This window comes from Schistocerca gregaria, chromosome 2, assembly GCF_023897955.1.
Source record: "Schistocerca gregaria isolate iqSchGreg1 chromosome 2, iqSchGreg1.2, whole genome shotgun sequence".
NCBI lineage: Eukaryota > Metazoa > Arthropoda > Insecta > Orthoptera > Acrididae > Schistocerca > Schistocerca gregaria.
The window spans coordinates 39,634,036-39,652,638 of NC_064921.1; the positions used below are offsets into that span (position 1 = coordinate 39,634,036).

The 18,603-nt window shown below is 40.1% G+C and overlaps 1 protein-coding gene across 2 annotated transcripts in view; it reads right to left on the reverse strand.

Moving 5' to 3' along the window:
* The window catches only part of LOC126336278 (phospholipid-transporting ATPase ABCA3), a 639,220-nt gene that overhangs the window by 251,499 nt on the left and 369,118 nt on the right, over window positions 1-18,603 (reverse strand). For both annotated transcript variants that reach the window (XM_049999794.1, XM_049999793.1), the window contains exon 18: window positions 17,705-17,809. In XM_049999794.1, the coding sequence (XP_049855751.1) occupies window positions 17,705-17,809 (105 nt within the window). The remainder of the gene's footprint in view (window positions 1-17,704; window positions 17,810-18,603) is intronic.

Here is an 18,603-nt window from a genome sequence, read left to right on the forward strand (position 1 = left end):
ACAACTAGCCCTGCAGCTAAGTTACAAAAATGTTTCTTATGATGCAGTAAGGTATTCTAAAAGGATGATAAATGGCTTTTTTCTATGTAGCTTTTCTACGAATATATATTCCCTAGAAATGGCTTCCATATTTGTCAGTGCATATAGATTAGCACTAGACATAATTTCCTGTTAGTATCATTTAGGGAAGTAGCGTGCAGTGACTCCTCCTGTCTGCTAATGTGTAACTTCACTTATTTCACACCTCTCAACCCTCTTGTTCATGATGGGATTTGTCATGCCATCAAATGAAGATTTCCTCCTCTTCCCTATATGGCTCAAGTATCCTGAAGAAGAAATTGTACTACAAGTTGCTATTTCCATGGTTCCTAGCTTCCCTAAATTGTATGTCCCCAAATATAACTGAAGATATGCTGTACTAACCACAGAAGAGTGTGCTAAATGTTCTCATCATGAAGTTGCCAACTCTACCTTTCTCATTTCTTCTCATTCTGGAAATCACACAACATCCATGTAGGCTACAAAGTGTTAATACATTAATTGACTCTTCTTGGAAGGTGTTTTCTCACAAACAGTCTCAATAACACAGATGATAACAAATCTTATATTTCTTTTTGAAAAATCTCTATTTTTTTCTGTTCTTTCTCTTTGGAAAGAATGCCTGGCAAGGGAACTATGCTCAAGAATAGCTTGGCTAGGGGCTTTGTAAGTGACTCCCTTTACAGATGGTTTTCAATTTGTGACCATTTTTCCACAGATTTTTAATTTTCTCTTGTAGTTCAGCATGCTTGATTTATGTGGTTGTTTCATGTTAACACTAACTGGGTGGTTTCTTTTACATACTTGATGGTTATATGAGCCACTGAAGATATACGTATTGTTTTGTGAATTAGCGTAGCACCTTTTCACTCATCTGCATGATTTATATTAGATATTTTTACATTAAAAGTCAACTGTCAGACTTCAAATTAAGTACTGATAATCTGCAAGTCTCAGAGAGTAATCAGTCGTATTTAAAATTCACACATATTATGAACAGTAATAGATATATCACCTAAATGCTTGTCGATTTTTTTATTTTTAGAGTCTCTCTAGCACAGGGGAGCCTTAAGTATCAGGGCTTCTTTACTTACAAGTGATGCTTCCTGATGTACAGGTGGGTCACAAGGTCACATCACTGGGGACAGGAACCTTCAGGGATATGAAATGTGTCATAGCACACTAGTAAAGAGGGCCACCTGTCAGAAACTGCACTCTTAGTTATCACTCTCTATTCCAAATCTCTCCTTACTCAGCTTAAACGTAACACTAAAATTACCAGAATGCTGTTAAAAAGCTGTTAGGATCTGAGTTATATTAAATATGCTACAACTTTTTATGCTCACATAATATCTACATATCAAAATTGATGTTTATACATAACAACAGCTATCTACAAGCCATGTAACTTATTCAACACAATATAAATAATTAAGCACATTGTTTAGTTGCAAAGAAACCTAATTAAAAATCAAACAATATCATTCATTTGAAGTTTAGAAACAACACAGATAATCAAAGGATTTTCATTTTACATAATATACAACAAATGGTTTACCGACGACATCAGTCTCTCCTCCCCCCAAGTGTCAATGGTATGTTATGCGTAGGTGGTGCCCAAAATGAGTTGTGAGTGATCTTTTTTTCGAGGCACAGGCTGTTGTGGTGGAAGAGGGTGCATTTGATGTCCTTCTGGAATCACAAGTATGTAGCATCTCAGTATTGGTTACTGTCTCTGAACTGACTCGCGTCTCAGCTGGAGTAAGGGCTGGCTCAAGTCTGTTGATGGATGCTGTGAAGGGCGAGCCATTCATGTAAACATCAAATGTTTATTTGTAGCATGCCAATACTGTGTATGGCCATTGTATGGAGGTTGTAATAGTTTCAAATGGTGGTGTGCTGGATGAAAATCCGTTTGCAGGACTGTAAGTCATAGAGAACAGTTGACCACTGAATAGAGTATTTTTTTTGAAACAGCTTGATTGAGCTAGTGAATCTGAAAGTGTAGGAGGTATACGAAGACTGGGGCTTCAATAAAATTGTTTGACATGTCAGAGAAAAATTCTTCAGGAATTTGAAGTGTATAGCAATGCACTAATTCAACCTATGTCATATTGAGGTCATTTTTCAATGCTGTTCAGAGCTCTAACAGGACAATAGAGTAGCTGTGACTTCAATGCTCTGTGGCAAGGCATCCAAGTGAGTGTTTTAATTGTCAATGGAGCCATTAACGGTGAGATGGTACCACACATTCAAATTTGGTTAATGCCAAGCAATGCTGAAAGTGGTTGAAAGAGATATGGCACAAAATTGTTTTCCCTAATTGGTAATGATGCGGAGGGGAATCTGAAGTATGTAATCTATTCATGAAAGAAGATCATGGCTACAGTTGCTATTGTTGCATCTTTCAATGGCTAGTGTTCAGACCAGTAAGAAAAGGGCAATTGCTGTCACGCATTATCAGTACTCTTCTGAGATTTGTAGAGGTTCAATAATCTCATCATAGGTGAGAAGCATTGCAGTGATGGACAAACGACTTCAAATCCTTTTCAATACTTGGCCAAACAAATGCTTTTTTCATTGGTTCTATATCAGCCCTCACAGCATAGTGCTCCATTTAAATGTAGTATTTAAAAATGTCCGATGTATCGAGTAATGCCTTCAAATTCTTGCTTCTTCCTGGGCATTCCAGTAAGCTAAATATTCACAGTAAATTGTGCAACGTCATCCAAATACCACAACTGACATTGATGTCTCGTATGGCTTCTGGTGGAAGGCAGATATGAGTGACTTATGGCCTGTGATAAAGAATGAAATGTCTACTTTCAAGAATGTGGCTAAACTTTTCGATTGAGGCACCTGCTGTGTAGCATTTGTGGTTGTACACTGGCCAATTTGGTTTGAAAGTGATAATTTTTTTACTAAAGAAAGCTAGTGATTGCCAGTCATGTTGTGGATGGTGATGTGATACAGATCCAGTGGCAGTTGATGCTGCGACCACCATAACATTAAGTGGTGCACTAGGAAGAGGCCAAGTTAACAATGCAGCATCTGCAATAGCAGTTTTCACTCAGACCAAGGTTGTTTTCTTTTCATCAGTCTGCTGTAGCGTGTCTCCAGTTGTATGCAAACCCTTTAAAATTTCATTGAGAAGTGCTGCCAGCAGAGCATAACTGGACACAAAATGTCAATACAAACTTGTCAAGCCCATGAAACTGTGTAATTTGTGTATCCAGTGGACTGTGGAAATTGAGAAAAAGCTTCAACTTTGTTGTGAGGTGACAGGATTCCTTGTGCATTGATATCATACCCTAAAAATTTTTATTCCAGAGCTACATGCTCTGTCTCACTGGACAATATTACAAGCACGTCACCAATACACAATGAGGCGACAAAAGTCATGGAATACCTCCTAATATCATGTTGGATGTTCTTTTTCCCAGGATAGTGCAACAGCTCAGTGTGGCTTGAACTCAACTTGTCATTGGAAGTCCCCTGCATAAATATTGAGCCGTGCTGCCTTTATAGGACCATAATTGCAGATGCGTTACCAGTGCAGGATTTTATGTATGAATATGTCTCTCTCAATTATGTCTCACAAATGTTCATTGGGTGTCCAAATCATTCCATCAAACTGTCCAGGAATGTCCTGGTGGTGGTGGTGGTGGTGGTTAGTGTTAACGTCCCGTCGACAACGAGGTCATTAGAGACTGAGCGAAAGCTCGGGTTAGGGAAGGATTGGAAAGGAAATCAGCCGTGCCCTTTCAAAGGAACCATCCTGGCATTTGCCTGAAACAATTTAGGGAAATCACAGAAAACCTAAATCAGGATGGCTGGAGACGGGATTGAACCGCAGGAATGTCCTTCGCGACACAATGTCATCCATAAAACTTCCATCTTTGTTTGGGAACATGAAGTCTACGAATTCCTGCAATTGCGACTAGCCAAACATAACCATTCCAGTCAATAATCAGTTCAGTTTGACCAGAGGACCCAGTCCATTCCATGTAAACACAGCACATGCCCTTATGGAGCCTTTACCACCTCATACAGTGACTTGTTGACAACTTGCGTCCATGGCTCCATGTGGTCTGTGCCACACTCCAAGCCTACCATCAACTCTTACCAACTGATATCAGGATCCATCTCACCATGCCACAGTTTAGCAGTCATCTAGAGTCCAAAGGATATGGTCACAAGCCCAGGAGAGGCGCTGCAGGCGATGTTGTGTTCTTAGCAAAGGCTCACGCATCTGTCACCTGCTGCCATAGCCCATTAATGTAAATTTTGGTGCACTGTCCTAATGGATACATTCATTGCACATCCCACATTGATTTCTGTGATTATTTCACATAGTGTTGATTGTCTGTTAGCACACTGCTGCTCTCGGTCGTTAACTGAAGGCCATCGACCACTGTGTTGTCCGTGGTGAGAGGTAATGTCTGACATTTGGTGTTCTCAGCACACTGTTAACACCATCAATATTAGAATATTCAATTCCCAAATGATTTACATAATGGACTGTTCAATGCCTCTAGCTCCAACTACCATTCCGTGTTCAAAGTCAGTTAATTGCTGTCATGCGGCCTTCTTAGAAACTTTTTCAGCTGAGTCACTTGAGAGCAAATGACAGCTCTGTCACACCGCCCTTTTGCAACTTGTTTATACCTTACTACCATCATCTGTATATGTGCATATTGATACCCGATAGAAATAACAGCAGTCTAAGGCCCTTGTTATTTCATCTTCAGACCCCTGGAAAGTTGCGGCATTTCATAGTCCAAATGACATTTGCAAAAATTCTTAGTGTCTGAACAGAGTTAAGACAATGTTTTTGATTGTATCTTTATTACAGTAGGTATATGATAAAAAGGCAATGGCCTTGCCGCAGTGAATACACCGGTTCCCGTGAGATCATCGAAGTTAAGCGCTGTCGGGCGTGGTCGGCACTCAGATCGGTGACCATCCAGGCTGCCATTTGCTGTTGCCATTTTTTGAGGTGCCCTCAGCCTTGTGATGCCAATTGAGGAGCTACTCGACCTAATAGTAGTGGCTTCAGTCAAGAATACCATCTTACGAGCGCTGTGCTCACCCCACGCCCCTCCTATCCGCATCCTCCACCGAGGATGACACGGCCGTCGGATGGTCCCGGTAGGCCACTCGTGGCCTGAAGACGGAGTGCTAAAAACATGATAAAAAGCAAGGACAAAACTGTCTTGCCACGAATGTGCAGAACAAATTCTTCAATATGTGGGACAGGCAACAATCAGGTATCATTCTGGCATTAAGCTGACGATAGTAGCCGAAAGGACATCACCCTTCGCTGTTTGTAGGGAGATTATGGAGTTGTGAGGCCCAGCTATTATTTGAATCATGACAGAGTCCTTATGCTAACATGAAAGAGAATTCTTGGTTTGTGATCTTAATTTTTTTTCAAGGCACACAACAAGGCCATGCAAGTTTAGTGGTCTTGGTGTAGTGACAGTGTGACATACCATTAAGAGCTTACAGAATGAAATTTTCTCTGCACCTGACACATTAAAACTTGGTGAAAAAGTGAAACTGAATCACAGAACCTTCACCATTCGAAGGCAAGTGCTCTACCAACTGAAGTACCCAAATGTGACTTACAATCCATCCTCACAGCTTTACTTCCACCAGTATCTCATTTACTACCTTCCAAACTTCACAGAAGTTCTCCTCTGAAAGAGCACTTGCCTGTGCAAGGCAAAGGTCTCAGTTTGGCACAAAATTTTAATCTGTTGTGAAGTTTCACATCAGTGCACACTCCGTGCAGAGTGAATATTTCATTCTGGTAACATCCCCCAGGCTGTGGCTAAAACATGTCTCCACAGTATCCTCTTTTCCAGGAGCGCTACTCTCAAAAAGTTTCACAGGAGAAATTGTGTGATGTTGGGAAGATAGGTGATGAGGCACTGGCGGAAATAAAGCTGTGAAGTCAGGTCATGAATAATGTGTGGATAACTCAGTCAGTAGAGTACTTGCTCAAGAAACTCGAGGGTCCCGAGTTTGAGTCTCAGTCAGATGCACAGTTATAATGTGCAAGGAAGTTTCATTAAGTGTTTTACCATCCCTGGAGTCAACGATGAACAGACAAGTTCAGAGACCTTGTGAAGCAGATCTCTGTAGCACAGTGAATCACCAGCAATAATGTCGATGCCAATACAGCTGGCCCGGCATAAGTATCCAAGACTACACAACTGTGTTGTAGAGTTAAGCACATATCCACTGCAAAGACCTAGGAGGATTCTATAAAGTGATAAGAAATTTGCTACAACAATTGAGTATACCATGGTGGCAACAACAAATCTCCATAAGAATTCACATCGAAGATGTAAGATGACATGGCCATAAGTCTTGATGGAAGACCCATTCGCAGCGTACACATAATGGGTACATGTATGTTGCCAAGAAAGATGGAAAGGATGATAAACTGACAGAAAGCAGCTGTACCAATGAGTAATTGTAGCTTGATTTAGTGCTCTGTTACAAAAAGCCGACTGTTGTCTGGGCTGAAATCATCCAATGTTGCTACTGATTTCCTGTAACATTTTCCTTGTCACAGGTTAGTTGCACTGCCAAGCTGCAGCACCACATTTTCTGTGATACCAGTAGACGTTCTCTGTGGTAGGCAAATGCTTGTTCCTGCTTCATAATCATTGTCATAATGATGCAGGTGTACAGCACTATATTTGCACCACAACTCGCTAGGATAGTTCTGTTACTTATGCTTGCAGTGCTTACAGTGGAGTCACGGCCCTGTTGGAAATGTTTGCAATGCCTGTGGATGGATATGTCTTAACTACTTGGTCAGCAATTTGGGAAAGAAAATTGAGGACACCAGTGGAAGCTGTGATTATTCTCTGAGTATCAAAGCCTGTTGTGACAAGTAAATATTCTTAAGAGTGATGTCATTAACTGTTTACTGCACACCCTTGAGAAGACAACAAAATTGTTGAGGTGGTGTGTGCTCACCAAATTCTTTAGTGCAGAGCAATTTTTCTTGTAGCTTCGATACTGTCTATAGCAAGTTTGTGCTTTATAGAGGTGCATTGTTCAATGCTTGGTGGGGAGGCTAGGATGTCTTACACTTCAGCAGCCTTTCTTCATTAAGCATAGTCACCACAGGACTATACTGAGCTTTGCCTTAGGTGATGTGGGCAAAGGCAAATAGACTCTCAAGTCAGGTGAACCACAATACTGGATTATCTGACAAGAAGGGTAAGTGTTTCAAGGAAATTGGACTAAAGATCATGTCTTCACTGATATGTCAGTGCTTACAGGATTCTGTACATCTATCATGGTAGGTAGTGACTATGTGCTACACAAATAGTTCTTTGAAACATAGTTGATGTGAAAAGTATGCTCAAAGCAAGGAATCTGGTGCACGATACACATTTGGGGTCACAAAATGTTGTGTTAAACTACAATTTATTTAAGTCAACATAAATAGTTAATTACTTTGTGTAATTATAAACTGGAAAGAATGTACATCACTTATTTGTTTGAAATTCAAAGGCAACACTAATAATCAAAGAATGTACACTGCACATAAAATCTAAGTTACAATGTACTGTCAACTGACAAACACAGTCGATAAATTGTGAAGGGGGTGGCTATTGATAATTTCTTGTTTATTGTCATATGAGAGCTCGTTGAATGCTGTTGTAGCAGAATATAGAACCTTGCTGTTAGATCCAGACAAGGAGACAAAGTCTACACAAAACTTATTTTTGAACCTTGTATTGTAGTTTTATCAGTCACTGATCATTTGAAATTGATTTGTACCATAAGCAAGAAACTACCAGTGTTATGATGACATCAGTCACTGTGTGCACAGGTGGAGCAAGAGACAAAGATTCTTTGGTATGACAAAGAGTATTTATTAGCAATTTAGAATTTGTGTTGTTATGCCTTGGATGTTTGTTAGTTACGATTTAAGTTACTGTAAAGACTTGCAGAATATTCTTTTGTGTGAGTTACAGAATAGTCATGTGTGTGTGTGTGTGTGTTATGCAGTGACTCATTTGCTGTAAAGAACAGATATGATACTGACATTCTTTTGTTTAAGTGTGAATGACAGGTGCATACCACATTCACTGGAAACAGAAGTTCAGGCTGAGCCAACCACGTCTCCGAATGTGCAGGAATGAGCAGTAGCCAACAGCAGTCAGCAAGAGATATGTATAGTATGAACTAGTTGATCCACAGCAAGCTTTCACCATTCTGGCATAATCACCCACAGGCACAGTTAACACAAAATAGAACACACCTTTCAGCAACATGAAGTGGGTGCTGATGAAGACAAATGCCTAATAAATGTGTTCTATTTAGAAGGAGCAGTCATAGATGAAATCAAAGATATTCTAGAGCAGCATTTATACTCTTTGCTAAAGAAGATGTCTGTAAGATGTTATCTTTGTCACTGGAGATTCAGCTACAAAAAGCATTTGACAAGGAGCAGACGGGCAGCACTTCATTATCTCAAATGCTATGAGTGCTCTATCCAGACCTAAGCTTTTAGCAGAACAATCCCTACGGGCACTGTGGCTTTGTAAATTACCAGTTGCCATTCGCTCATTTGTGGCAGCTCATCAAGATTTTCCGCTGCACGAATCAGCACAGAAAGATGATGTGATATCAACTGTCCTGTCCAAAATCACAGTAGGCATTAAAATGGAAAGTATGAATGATAGAAGTCACATAATGAATACTGAAATAGCAAACGTCAACACAAAACCAGAATTGTGCACAACAAGCACAGACGAGCTGACACAAGAGTGGAGCTGTCAGAATATCAGTTCACGAGGCTAAATCTGAAGCTGTCAGACTGACAGAGCACATTTTGACATCGATTTAAGTGTGTTCCTGGACATCAGATAAGGCAGTACAAGGATAATTGATTCAGATTTGATGCAACTTCATTACACTGACGCCACTAAGACAGACGTTTAGGGGAGGCAGCTTAGTAGCGCACCTCCCCCTGCCCACAGACAGGCATTAGAGGATATTGATGTTCTTCACTATTAATGTGTACATCCACAAAGCAGGGCTGAGAGGCGCCATGCTAATCCAGAACTATCAGTGCTGCACCGGTCACTGGGTTATTCACCTCTGATCGCATACCTGGTGAGAGTTTTCGAGACGATTCTGGATCGAAAGTGAGCGTCTACCCAAAATGGCTGTGCACTGCTACAAACAAAGTGATGCAACATATGCTCGCTGCAGCTGAAGACACCCACACTGAAATGTATGGTGAATGAAAAACGTCATTTGCATTTGGGACTTCCTTATGAAATTACGTGGATGTTTATTGTTGCCAATGTTGATGACACTGTACTTGATGAAGATTTTTTGCTACATTTTCGTCTGTCCCCAGGTTTGGTGAACTGCCATTCTGATAAAAATACTATTAGATGAAGAATCAAATGAAACTGCACAGCAGGACGGGAATATTTTCCAGCCAATGGAAATGGTCACTGCAGTTCAGGAAGGTAATCTTTCTGGTTGTCAGCTACAGGAATTTCCATCGCTTACCTGTTAGGATGCCACTGCACACCATATTCACAGTTCACTGAGCCAATCTGGGCTGCTCAGTCGAGAAGGCTTCTGCCTCACAAGCTCCTGGCAGCACAAGCAGGTTTCGAAGAGATGTTGAAAGCAGATATAGTGACCAGGTATAAAAGTTCTCAGGTATCACTATAGTACACAAAAAAGATCGATCCTGGTGATTGTATGGGGGTTATAGGGGACTCACAATCCTTTCCTGTACCCTGTGCCTCTTGTGACTGACTTTCAGTACACTGTTGCTCAAGCTCAAGTATTTAGTATAAATGACTGTAAAAACACATATTTAAACATTTTAGTAGTACCAATGGATGTAAAGAAAATGTGGTAACTATGCATTTCAGCCTATTTCAGTACATCATAAGGACTTTTGGATTGTGAAATGCTGCACAAATGTGGCAACATTTCAAGGTATTTCATTATAGGGACCATATTCTCTTCTACATTGGATGAACATGTCATGTACCTTAGGCAACTTTTTCAGCGCCTCTTCTGAATGCAGTGAGATATGTTTTTGAACAGCCAAAGGTGCAATTTTTTAAGGATATTTAATCTTGGCAGTACGCCTTTCACTGCTTCCAGGATGAGTTGCAGCTGAGCAAGATATGCCTTTGCTGGCAGTCTACAGAGGACTCCGCAGGTTCTTAGGGATAATCATGTGCTACCGGTGACACGTTCCTAGACTGGCACATTAGCGGGAACCACTTAATGCACTGCTTTCCACCAAATATACATCTGGTAGCCAGGAGATGGCTGCATATCGATGAGTGAAGAGGCGTTTTGTAAAGTCACACAATGTTTAGCACGAGGCAGCACAGTTGGGGCACCCACACAGTAACACACCACTGGCTCTCACGGTAGATAAGAGCCAAACCCCACCAGAGCAGCACCACAGCAGAAGATGGATGGCCATTGGCAACCGCTCGCTTTTCATTCACAGAACTTAATGCCACAGCAAAGAAATTGAATTGCTATTGATCGTGAGTTGCTGGTGATTTATGAGGGAGCTAAGCATTTTCAGCCATCAGTGGAAGGCAGACATTTTACAGTCTTTGCCAATCACAAAGTTCACTAGTTTCCTTCAACTTGCAACCGACCATAGATCACCGCATTCTGTGTAGACATGTGGAATGTGCCACACAATTTACAGAAATGTGCATAAAATGTCTGGGTAATCATAACATTGTTGCAGACTGCTTATCGTAAAAAAGTGCCAGTCTACAGCCATTATTGTGGGGTAAATACCAGCAAAACAGGAGGACAAAATGCTAAATGACTCGCTTTGGTGATAGCACGCTGCTTTGCAACTGGGACAGTTTCAGATTCCATATTATAATACAAGTATGGGACAAACGGCATTCATACATACCCACAGAATATCGATGTAAGTGTGTCAAGCATTACATTTTCTGTTTCGTTCGGGTCTCAGGGCAACAGCTAAATTAGTAGCAAGCAAGGTGTGTGGCCAGGAATACAGAAGGGCTCTAGAGTGTGGGCACACTCCTATCTGGAATTTCAGCTGTCGTGACTTCCCACCAAAGGCTCAGTTCCCAATACTGAGAGATTTTCGCACAAACATGTTGACACTCTTGGGCCATTACCCTATTCAGATGACCATCACTTTTTATTTATGGAACTTTATCATTTCACGAGATGGCCTCAAAGCTATTCCCATACCAGACATCTCCACAGAGACAGTTTTTGAGGTCTCTCAGACCATTAACACTCATTATGGACATCAGTTTGAGTCGCAACTATTTCACGACGTCCTTCGACAATGCGGCTGCAAACACATTCACACCACCAGTTAACAACCCACCAGTAACGCAATCGTGGAGAGACTAAACTACAAATTAAAGGCAGCACTGATGTGCTACTCATCAACATGGATTGGCACTTGGGAGCTAGTATGGCTGGAACAGCTGTAAAGGAGGCTTTCCAGTGGTAACCTGCTCAATTGGTCTACAGCAGTGGTTGTCAAACTGTGGTCTGAGGGCTGCATAAGGTCAAATTCAAATGTTCGCTTTGCCTGCACTTCTCAGCCATATTAATAATAATATAATAATTTACAATTTATAATATTTTATAATAATACGCTTCTAATAACTAACATCAAAATTCAAAACCTGCTGCTGTGGTGTAAATGTCAGCGGAAGTAACATGGATTCATGAATGTGGTACATGTCTGCAGCTGTAATATGAAATCAAATTAAGGCTGTTGTTATACAATGAAATGTGTACCAAACTGCTGAGTAATAGAAAAATGGCATTCAAAACATTTACTAAACATTTGTCATCATGTTTCATAATGAAATTGGTGTTATTAATTAATATGACATACTAATTAATGTAGAGTAGCAATTAATAATAAGGTCGGTAGTGGAAAGTGTGGTAGCTGGAACGAAGATGTTTGTCCTTACTAGGCTTATGTATGGGTATGACACTGGCTTCACGACAGCATCTAGGAAACGTGCCCTCTGCCCAGATGCAATTGTATGTATGAAGAGGAAAATGCTTGCATGCAAGGGCAAAGTGCTACAACATCTGAATGTGAACATTGTCTGGTCACGGGGTGGAAGACTGGGATGAAGTGAGAGCATGATCTAGCTCCCTAATGGTAAAGGAGGCACTGTAGCACTCACAATTCTGAGAAGAGAAGGGTATCGCTGAACGTTCTCATTTCCGATGAAGGAAGGCAGGGTGATAGTGGGAGAAGCTCGAAACCTCTGCAAAATACTGGCCCAAGGTGTTGGAGATAGCAATAGGGTCCACGATGACATCGTCTGCTACTCTCAGGTGCTGTCAGAAGTTGGCGACACGACGGAAGACGGAGTGGAACTGTTAAATGAACTAGTGGATGAAACCCAGCTAGCTTTTTTGCTATCCTGAAGAGCACACCGACACTGTGCACACAAGTGTTTATAATGAGTGCAGTTTACCATCGTAGGGTGACGGTTAAAAAATGCAGAGAGCAAATCTGCAAACATGAATTGCATCGCGGCAGGCCTCATTTCACCAAGGGACCAGGACATGTTGTGATAAAGATGAAGTGTACGGAATGGAGCATTCTGCAGTGGTAGGGATAACGTTTGCAAAGGTATCCTACCTTATCATCAGAACTGGGGAAATGGTGTTCATTGAAGGTTGCCAGTAGGAGTAAAGCCTCCAAGCAGCCTTAGTAAGCTGCCACTTGGCTGTGCACGTAGGTGGGGTAGGTGTCAGCAACAGGACAGCACACGTAAAATGGTCGCTTCAGTATGTGTCAAAAAGAATGGACCACTAGAGATGATGGGCAAGCTGGGCAGTGCAAAAGGATACGTCTAAATGGGAATTGGTGTGTGTGGAGTTTGAAAGAAACATAGGTGCTCCAGTGTTAAGGCAGAAGAGGTTAAGTTGATTGAGAAGGTCTGACAGGAGCACAGCTCTCAGACAGGTTCTGGGAGAACCCCCAAGGGGACGTTACAAATTAAAGTCATCAAGCAGCACAGAAGGGGAGTTAGCTGCCCAAGAAGCTGGTGCTCTTCTCTGTTGACACTGAATGATGAAAGGATGTAAACAGTACAAAGGGAAAAGGTCAAGTGAGGAAGGAAAAGGTGAACTGCAAAAGCTTGAAGGCAGGTAGTCAGGGACACGGGTTGACTATGAACATCATCCTGTATGTGCAGCATGACTCCTCCATGAGATGGAGGAATGTCAAAATGGACCAGGAAGAAATGCGAGAGCTCAAAGCGGTTGTGAGGATGCAATTTTATTTCCTGAAAGCAGAGAACAAGTGGACACTGCAATTCTAAGAGCAGCTGTAAATCCTCTTTGATGGATCGGTGACCGTGAACGTTCCATTGGAAGAGAGTCATGACAGGAAGGACTGTTACCTCAGAAGTTGCTGAGTGGCAGCCTTAGAAGACTCGCTGCTACAGGGCACAGAGGCAGGAGGATCATGCTCCATGAGGTCTGGAGGAGTATAATCATTCTTCTGTCAGCCTGCACAGCCCAGGGGAGAAAACGATTTGTGGTATGCACCTGTGACATGGAGGTCAGCCGGGCAAGGGCATCATGTGACAACACTGTTGAAGAGGCTCTTCAAGTTGGTGAAGGAGAAGGAGAGAAAAAGATACTCAATCTATTATCTGGAAGAAGAGTCCTGAGGCTATTCAACATAAAGGTTGCAGTAATTGTATCATACAGCATACAACTTACAGGTATATGGAGACACCTCACATATTCAAATCTCAAACAAGTAAAACAACTAAACAGAGTCAAGGCAGAATATGTGAAAAGAATGCTATGCATCTCAAAATACACTCAAAACAGAATAACCTACATCTTGGCAGTCATATCGTTTGTCACTGAAGATCTGATGGCAGCCCCACAACCCCACAAAGCACAAGACTCCTGGAAGACATGCGGCAAAAAGCAACAGACATAGATTACAGACTCCTCAACACCACAGCGGTGAGGAACAGAGGACGGAAAAAACCCAATTCCCATCTCTGCCACCTTTACGTGATGGTGGCAGCTCATATATGCCCAAATATGCTCAATCGAGCGATATCAGAGATCCACTGACACTTGCCAGTGCACCATATGTGGAGGATCTTGCAATACATATCACATGATGAGTGTGAAGAAAGAAGTTTGTCACTACCTCACTATGCAAATGATAACTTTAATTAACTAATCAATGCCTTGTACATAATGTGCTTAATAAATAAATAATAAAATGGTTTAAATGCTCCAAATCTCTAAAATATATGAACTGAAAATTTATCTGTATGAGTTTGAAAATTTGGTTTCACTAAGCTAGTGTTCATTTAAATAAATTACTCCACATAAAAATATGAAATAAAATTGAAACCTTCCCAACAGCTACCATCTTGTTCAGGAAGAAAACAGTCACAAGGACATTCTTAATTAGATTACTATCTTAGAAGTGAGTTAGCTGTTTAAAAGGAGAGTATATTTTGTAGGCTTGCTGTGTCAAGTTAAGGGGCCTAAATGTCATTATAATTTTGATACATATAATCCAGCAAAAATGATAAATTAGCATTTCCTATGTACATTTCAGTGTTTGCTAGAACACCATCATAGAAAACGAATTGTAACTGCTGATTTCAACATCAATGTGTTAAGTGGAAACTGTGTGGCATCAAAACTCATTGACTTAATGCAGAAGTATGGTTTCACATTAAATTTGTCTGAAATTGCCAGTGAAAATGCTCATTCAGCTACATGTATCGATAATACCTTTACAAATTACACATATGTAAACTTCCTTTAGATTTAGGAATTTCTGGTCATTCAACATAATTCATTGAACTACCTGAAGTGATTAACCAAGTCCGAGGTAAAAAAGTTTGCATAAAAAGGAATTTAAATCAAGAAAAATTATTTTATTTTCTGATAAACTGAATGAGATAGAATGGCAACTTGGCCAAAATAATTCAAGCATCGCAAATCTTAAGGCATTCTTAAGCAATTCTGTAAGCATTTTTAATGAAATAATTCTACCCAAAACTAGTTTCAATAAAGTGACAAGAAAGTTAAAATAAACAACTATATATATAAGCCTAGTGCTAAGAACAGACAGCTGCATCATGAACTAAGGTATAATAAAAATGTTGATATTGTTGGATATGCTACGCAAATACAAAGTTATGCTTAAGGAAGTTGTCAAGGCACTAAAACAAATAACAAATAATAGATTAATTTTAAGGCAGTTGTTTTGTTGTAAAATTTTTGTTAGGTGTTCATGTACCTAGCCATGAAATTTGTAAAATTGAGCTGGATGATGAGATTACCGTAAATCCAGCTTAAATTTTAGAATGCTTCATTAACACATTGAAATCAGGTGTCAATTTTGCAGATTATGCCAACAAAATATGCCCCTTTATACTTTATAAAGCCAGAATATCTTGCAAAATTTGAAATAGTTTAAGAAATAGACATGGAAAATATTATACTATCATCAAAAAACAAAACTTCTATGGGTTGGAATGAAATACCCATAAACACTGTTATATGTGTGTGTAAAGTAACGGGATACTCAACATCTGCAACAGTTAAACAATAATAAGATACTCAGTACCTCCAACAATTAAACAATCTGTTGAACATGAATGTTTACCAGGGATAGTACAGTATGTAGAAGTAGTATTGCTGGTCCAGAAATGATCAAAACATAATATGGGAAATTATTGTCCCATCTCTCTTTTACTGGCAATGTCAAATGATTTTGAGAAAGAAATATTGAAAAATTTTAGATTATTCTGAATAACCTATGTGGATTCCAGTGTGGCAAAAGCAGTACAGAAGCGATTAACAGGTTTGTTAACAATATTAACACATCATTACACAATAAAAATAATTTGAATGAAGCTTCTGTGATCTCACAAAAGATCTCACAAAAGCCACTGACTATGTAAATCACACAATGTTTATATATAAATCTGACAGGTATGGAATCAGGGGTAGTGTTCTACAATGGCCTACTTCATATCTATGCCACAGAAAACAATGAGTGACTGTCTCTTCAAATGCAGCACATTATTCTTTCAAATAAGAAACAGTAATACAAGGTGTTCATCTAGGCACTATCTCGAGACCTATTTTGTTTATGTTCTACATTAATGATTTAGCTATCAGTATAAATGGCCCATCACTTTTATTTGGATGCAATACATCTGTATTAATTGAAGACAGTGAGTCAGAAAACATCCCTGACTGTATAATTAATGCAATAAATCACATTAAAACTTGGTTTCATCTCAATGGGTTAATCCTTAATATTCCAAAACTATATGATACAGTTCAGAACAAAAGAGTCAAACTCTGAGGAAACTAAAATAAGTTACAAAATTAAGGTCTGGAGGAAATGGATTCTATTAAATTCCTGTGATTAAATCTAGATAAAAATTTATGTAGAAATAAACATGTTGAACACAAGTACCTAGTAAGTAAATTATGTGGCTGTACAGATCCTAATTCAGAGCAATTGTTTCAAGGATAAATGAGAGGGTGGGAACTCAGTAAATTAGCTGATAATTCCACTTGAATTTTCCATATAGAAACTTATTAATTTCTAGGGTACACATGGAGAGACTGCCAATGCAGGAATGGCTGTTGGCAAACAGGAGGCAGTCTTTCCAAGACCTCGGTGACAATGTGGATATGAACCACGAGACATGAAAACACCGGCAACACAACACAACACACACAGCTTTCGGCAGTAGCTATTCTGACCATCACTGTCAGCAAGCAAAGAAGGAAAAAATCCAAGACCAAGAAAGAGGTGTGCTCCGTGCTGAGGTGGCATGACTGGTTACAGTCGGCAGGCACAACAAGCAAGCAGACAGTAAGTATTCCTCAACTACCTGGACAATACTGTCTGGTTTCCTGCTCTGCACGTATGTCTAGACTAGGTAGGGCTGCCTTTCATGTTAAGAAAACTCTTGAACACAAGAATGAAAGTTTGAGAGACTGGTAACCTGGTTTTTGCACATAGATTTCCAATTGCAGTGCAAACATTTGAAGGGTTTAATTTAGTTTTCTGTGGAAGTTCAAGCAGTACACAGCAGAGTTGAAATATTATTATTTCTCATTAACTGTAGTTTTATATCAGTGAAGTTGTATTACCCATTTTTTGACACACCTTGTGTACACTAACCAAATGATTAACAGCTGTTCATTATGAGAGGAATAAATAACAATTTGATTTATAGAAAAGGATGATAATGGAAAGGTATAAGAGTACCTGAAACAAAGACTTGCATGAGTATCTGGAGATTGCACACTGTGTAGCTCTGACAATCCTCATTTTGGATATAAAACAAGTTTTCCTGGACATGACTTTACCTAGTAGGTTATACCATATCACTACAACAATTCTTCCTGAGAGAAGTACTCACTTTTTATTATCAACTGAAGGAAAAATCTTTGAATAGACATTTTTATGGAAATGAAAGTACATGCTGCTTGCAGAGTTTGGCAGTTATTTTAAACACAGTTATGAAAGAGAAGACAGCAGATGATATCTAAAATACAGCTGCTATGATGAGTATCCATATGACATAATACTTACAAAATCAGCAATCCATTCCACAGGCAACACACTACCATATGTTTCATTCAGGTTAATAATATCATATGACATTGCGCCAGTTACTACATGGTTTTCACCATAACTCTGAAACAAAGCCAAATTTATTGAGAAACTTTAAACATACAATTACTATACAATTTTTACAACTATAAAGTATAACAGCAGAGAGAAGAGGTCATTTTCATTTCACTAAATTGGAGAACAGAAAGGGAGAAACAATCGCATAACACTTATATATATGTATAAATTATCATTATTAATACTGTGGCGAGTGCAACTGTAAGGTAGAGCCTAATACTAGGGGATTCTATCTTTATTTTATTTCAAAAAGTTTATTTCATTCTCTTGTTATGGTCAAGCATTAGCCGGTAGCTTCAGCTGCCTGTAATTTTCTCATCCTACAGTTGGCAGCAGCAAGTAAGCACCAAGGTGGGCGATCTCGATCACGCGCCTCCCTCATTTGCTGACGAGGTAATGTCGTTTAAGCAAAGCTGACCGAGCCACGCTTCGGAACATTCCGTGCTTGCCCCACGGTTTTCCCGGTTCCTGGTCAATCGGGGCAGAGGAAATCGGGTGGCCGTGCCGGAGATACCCTGTCGCCCGTTGGCCGAAAACACTCTCTGTGCTGCGCACCCTGGGGCTGTGAACGTCAGAATTATGTTCCGGGTGCTACGGCGCCAAGGAATTTGTTTCTGTAGCTGCCTCACCATTCAGAATTGTCCAAATGGCAGCCACCACTTTTCTTTAACTTCGCTTAAGTTTTCTACGAACTACGTTTCACCCATCATTACATCTTGGCTCACCCTCGCCTCCCCAGGCCCGACTCATCTTGCCTATTTAAATTTGCATCTGTTGGTTTTTCTGCCACATTTCAAGAA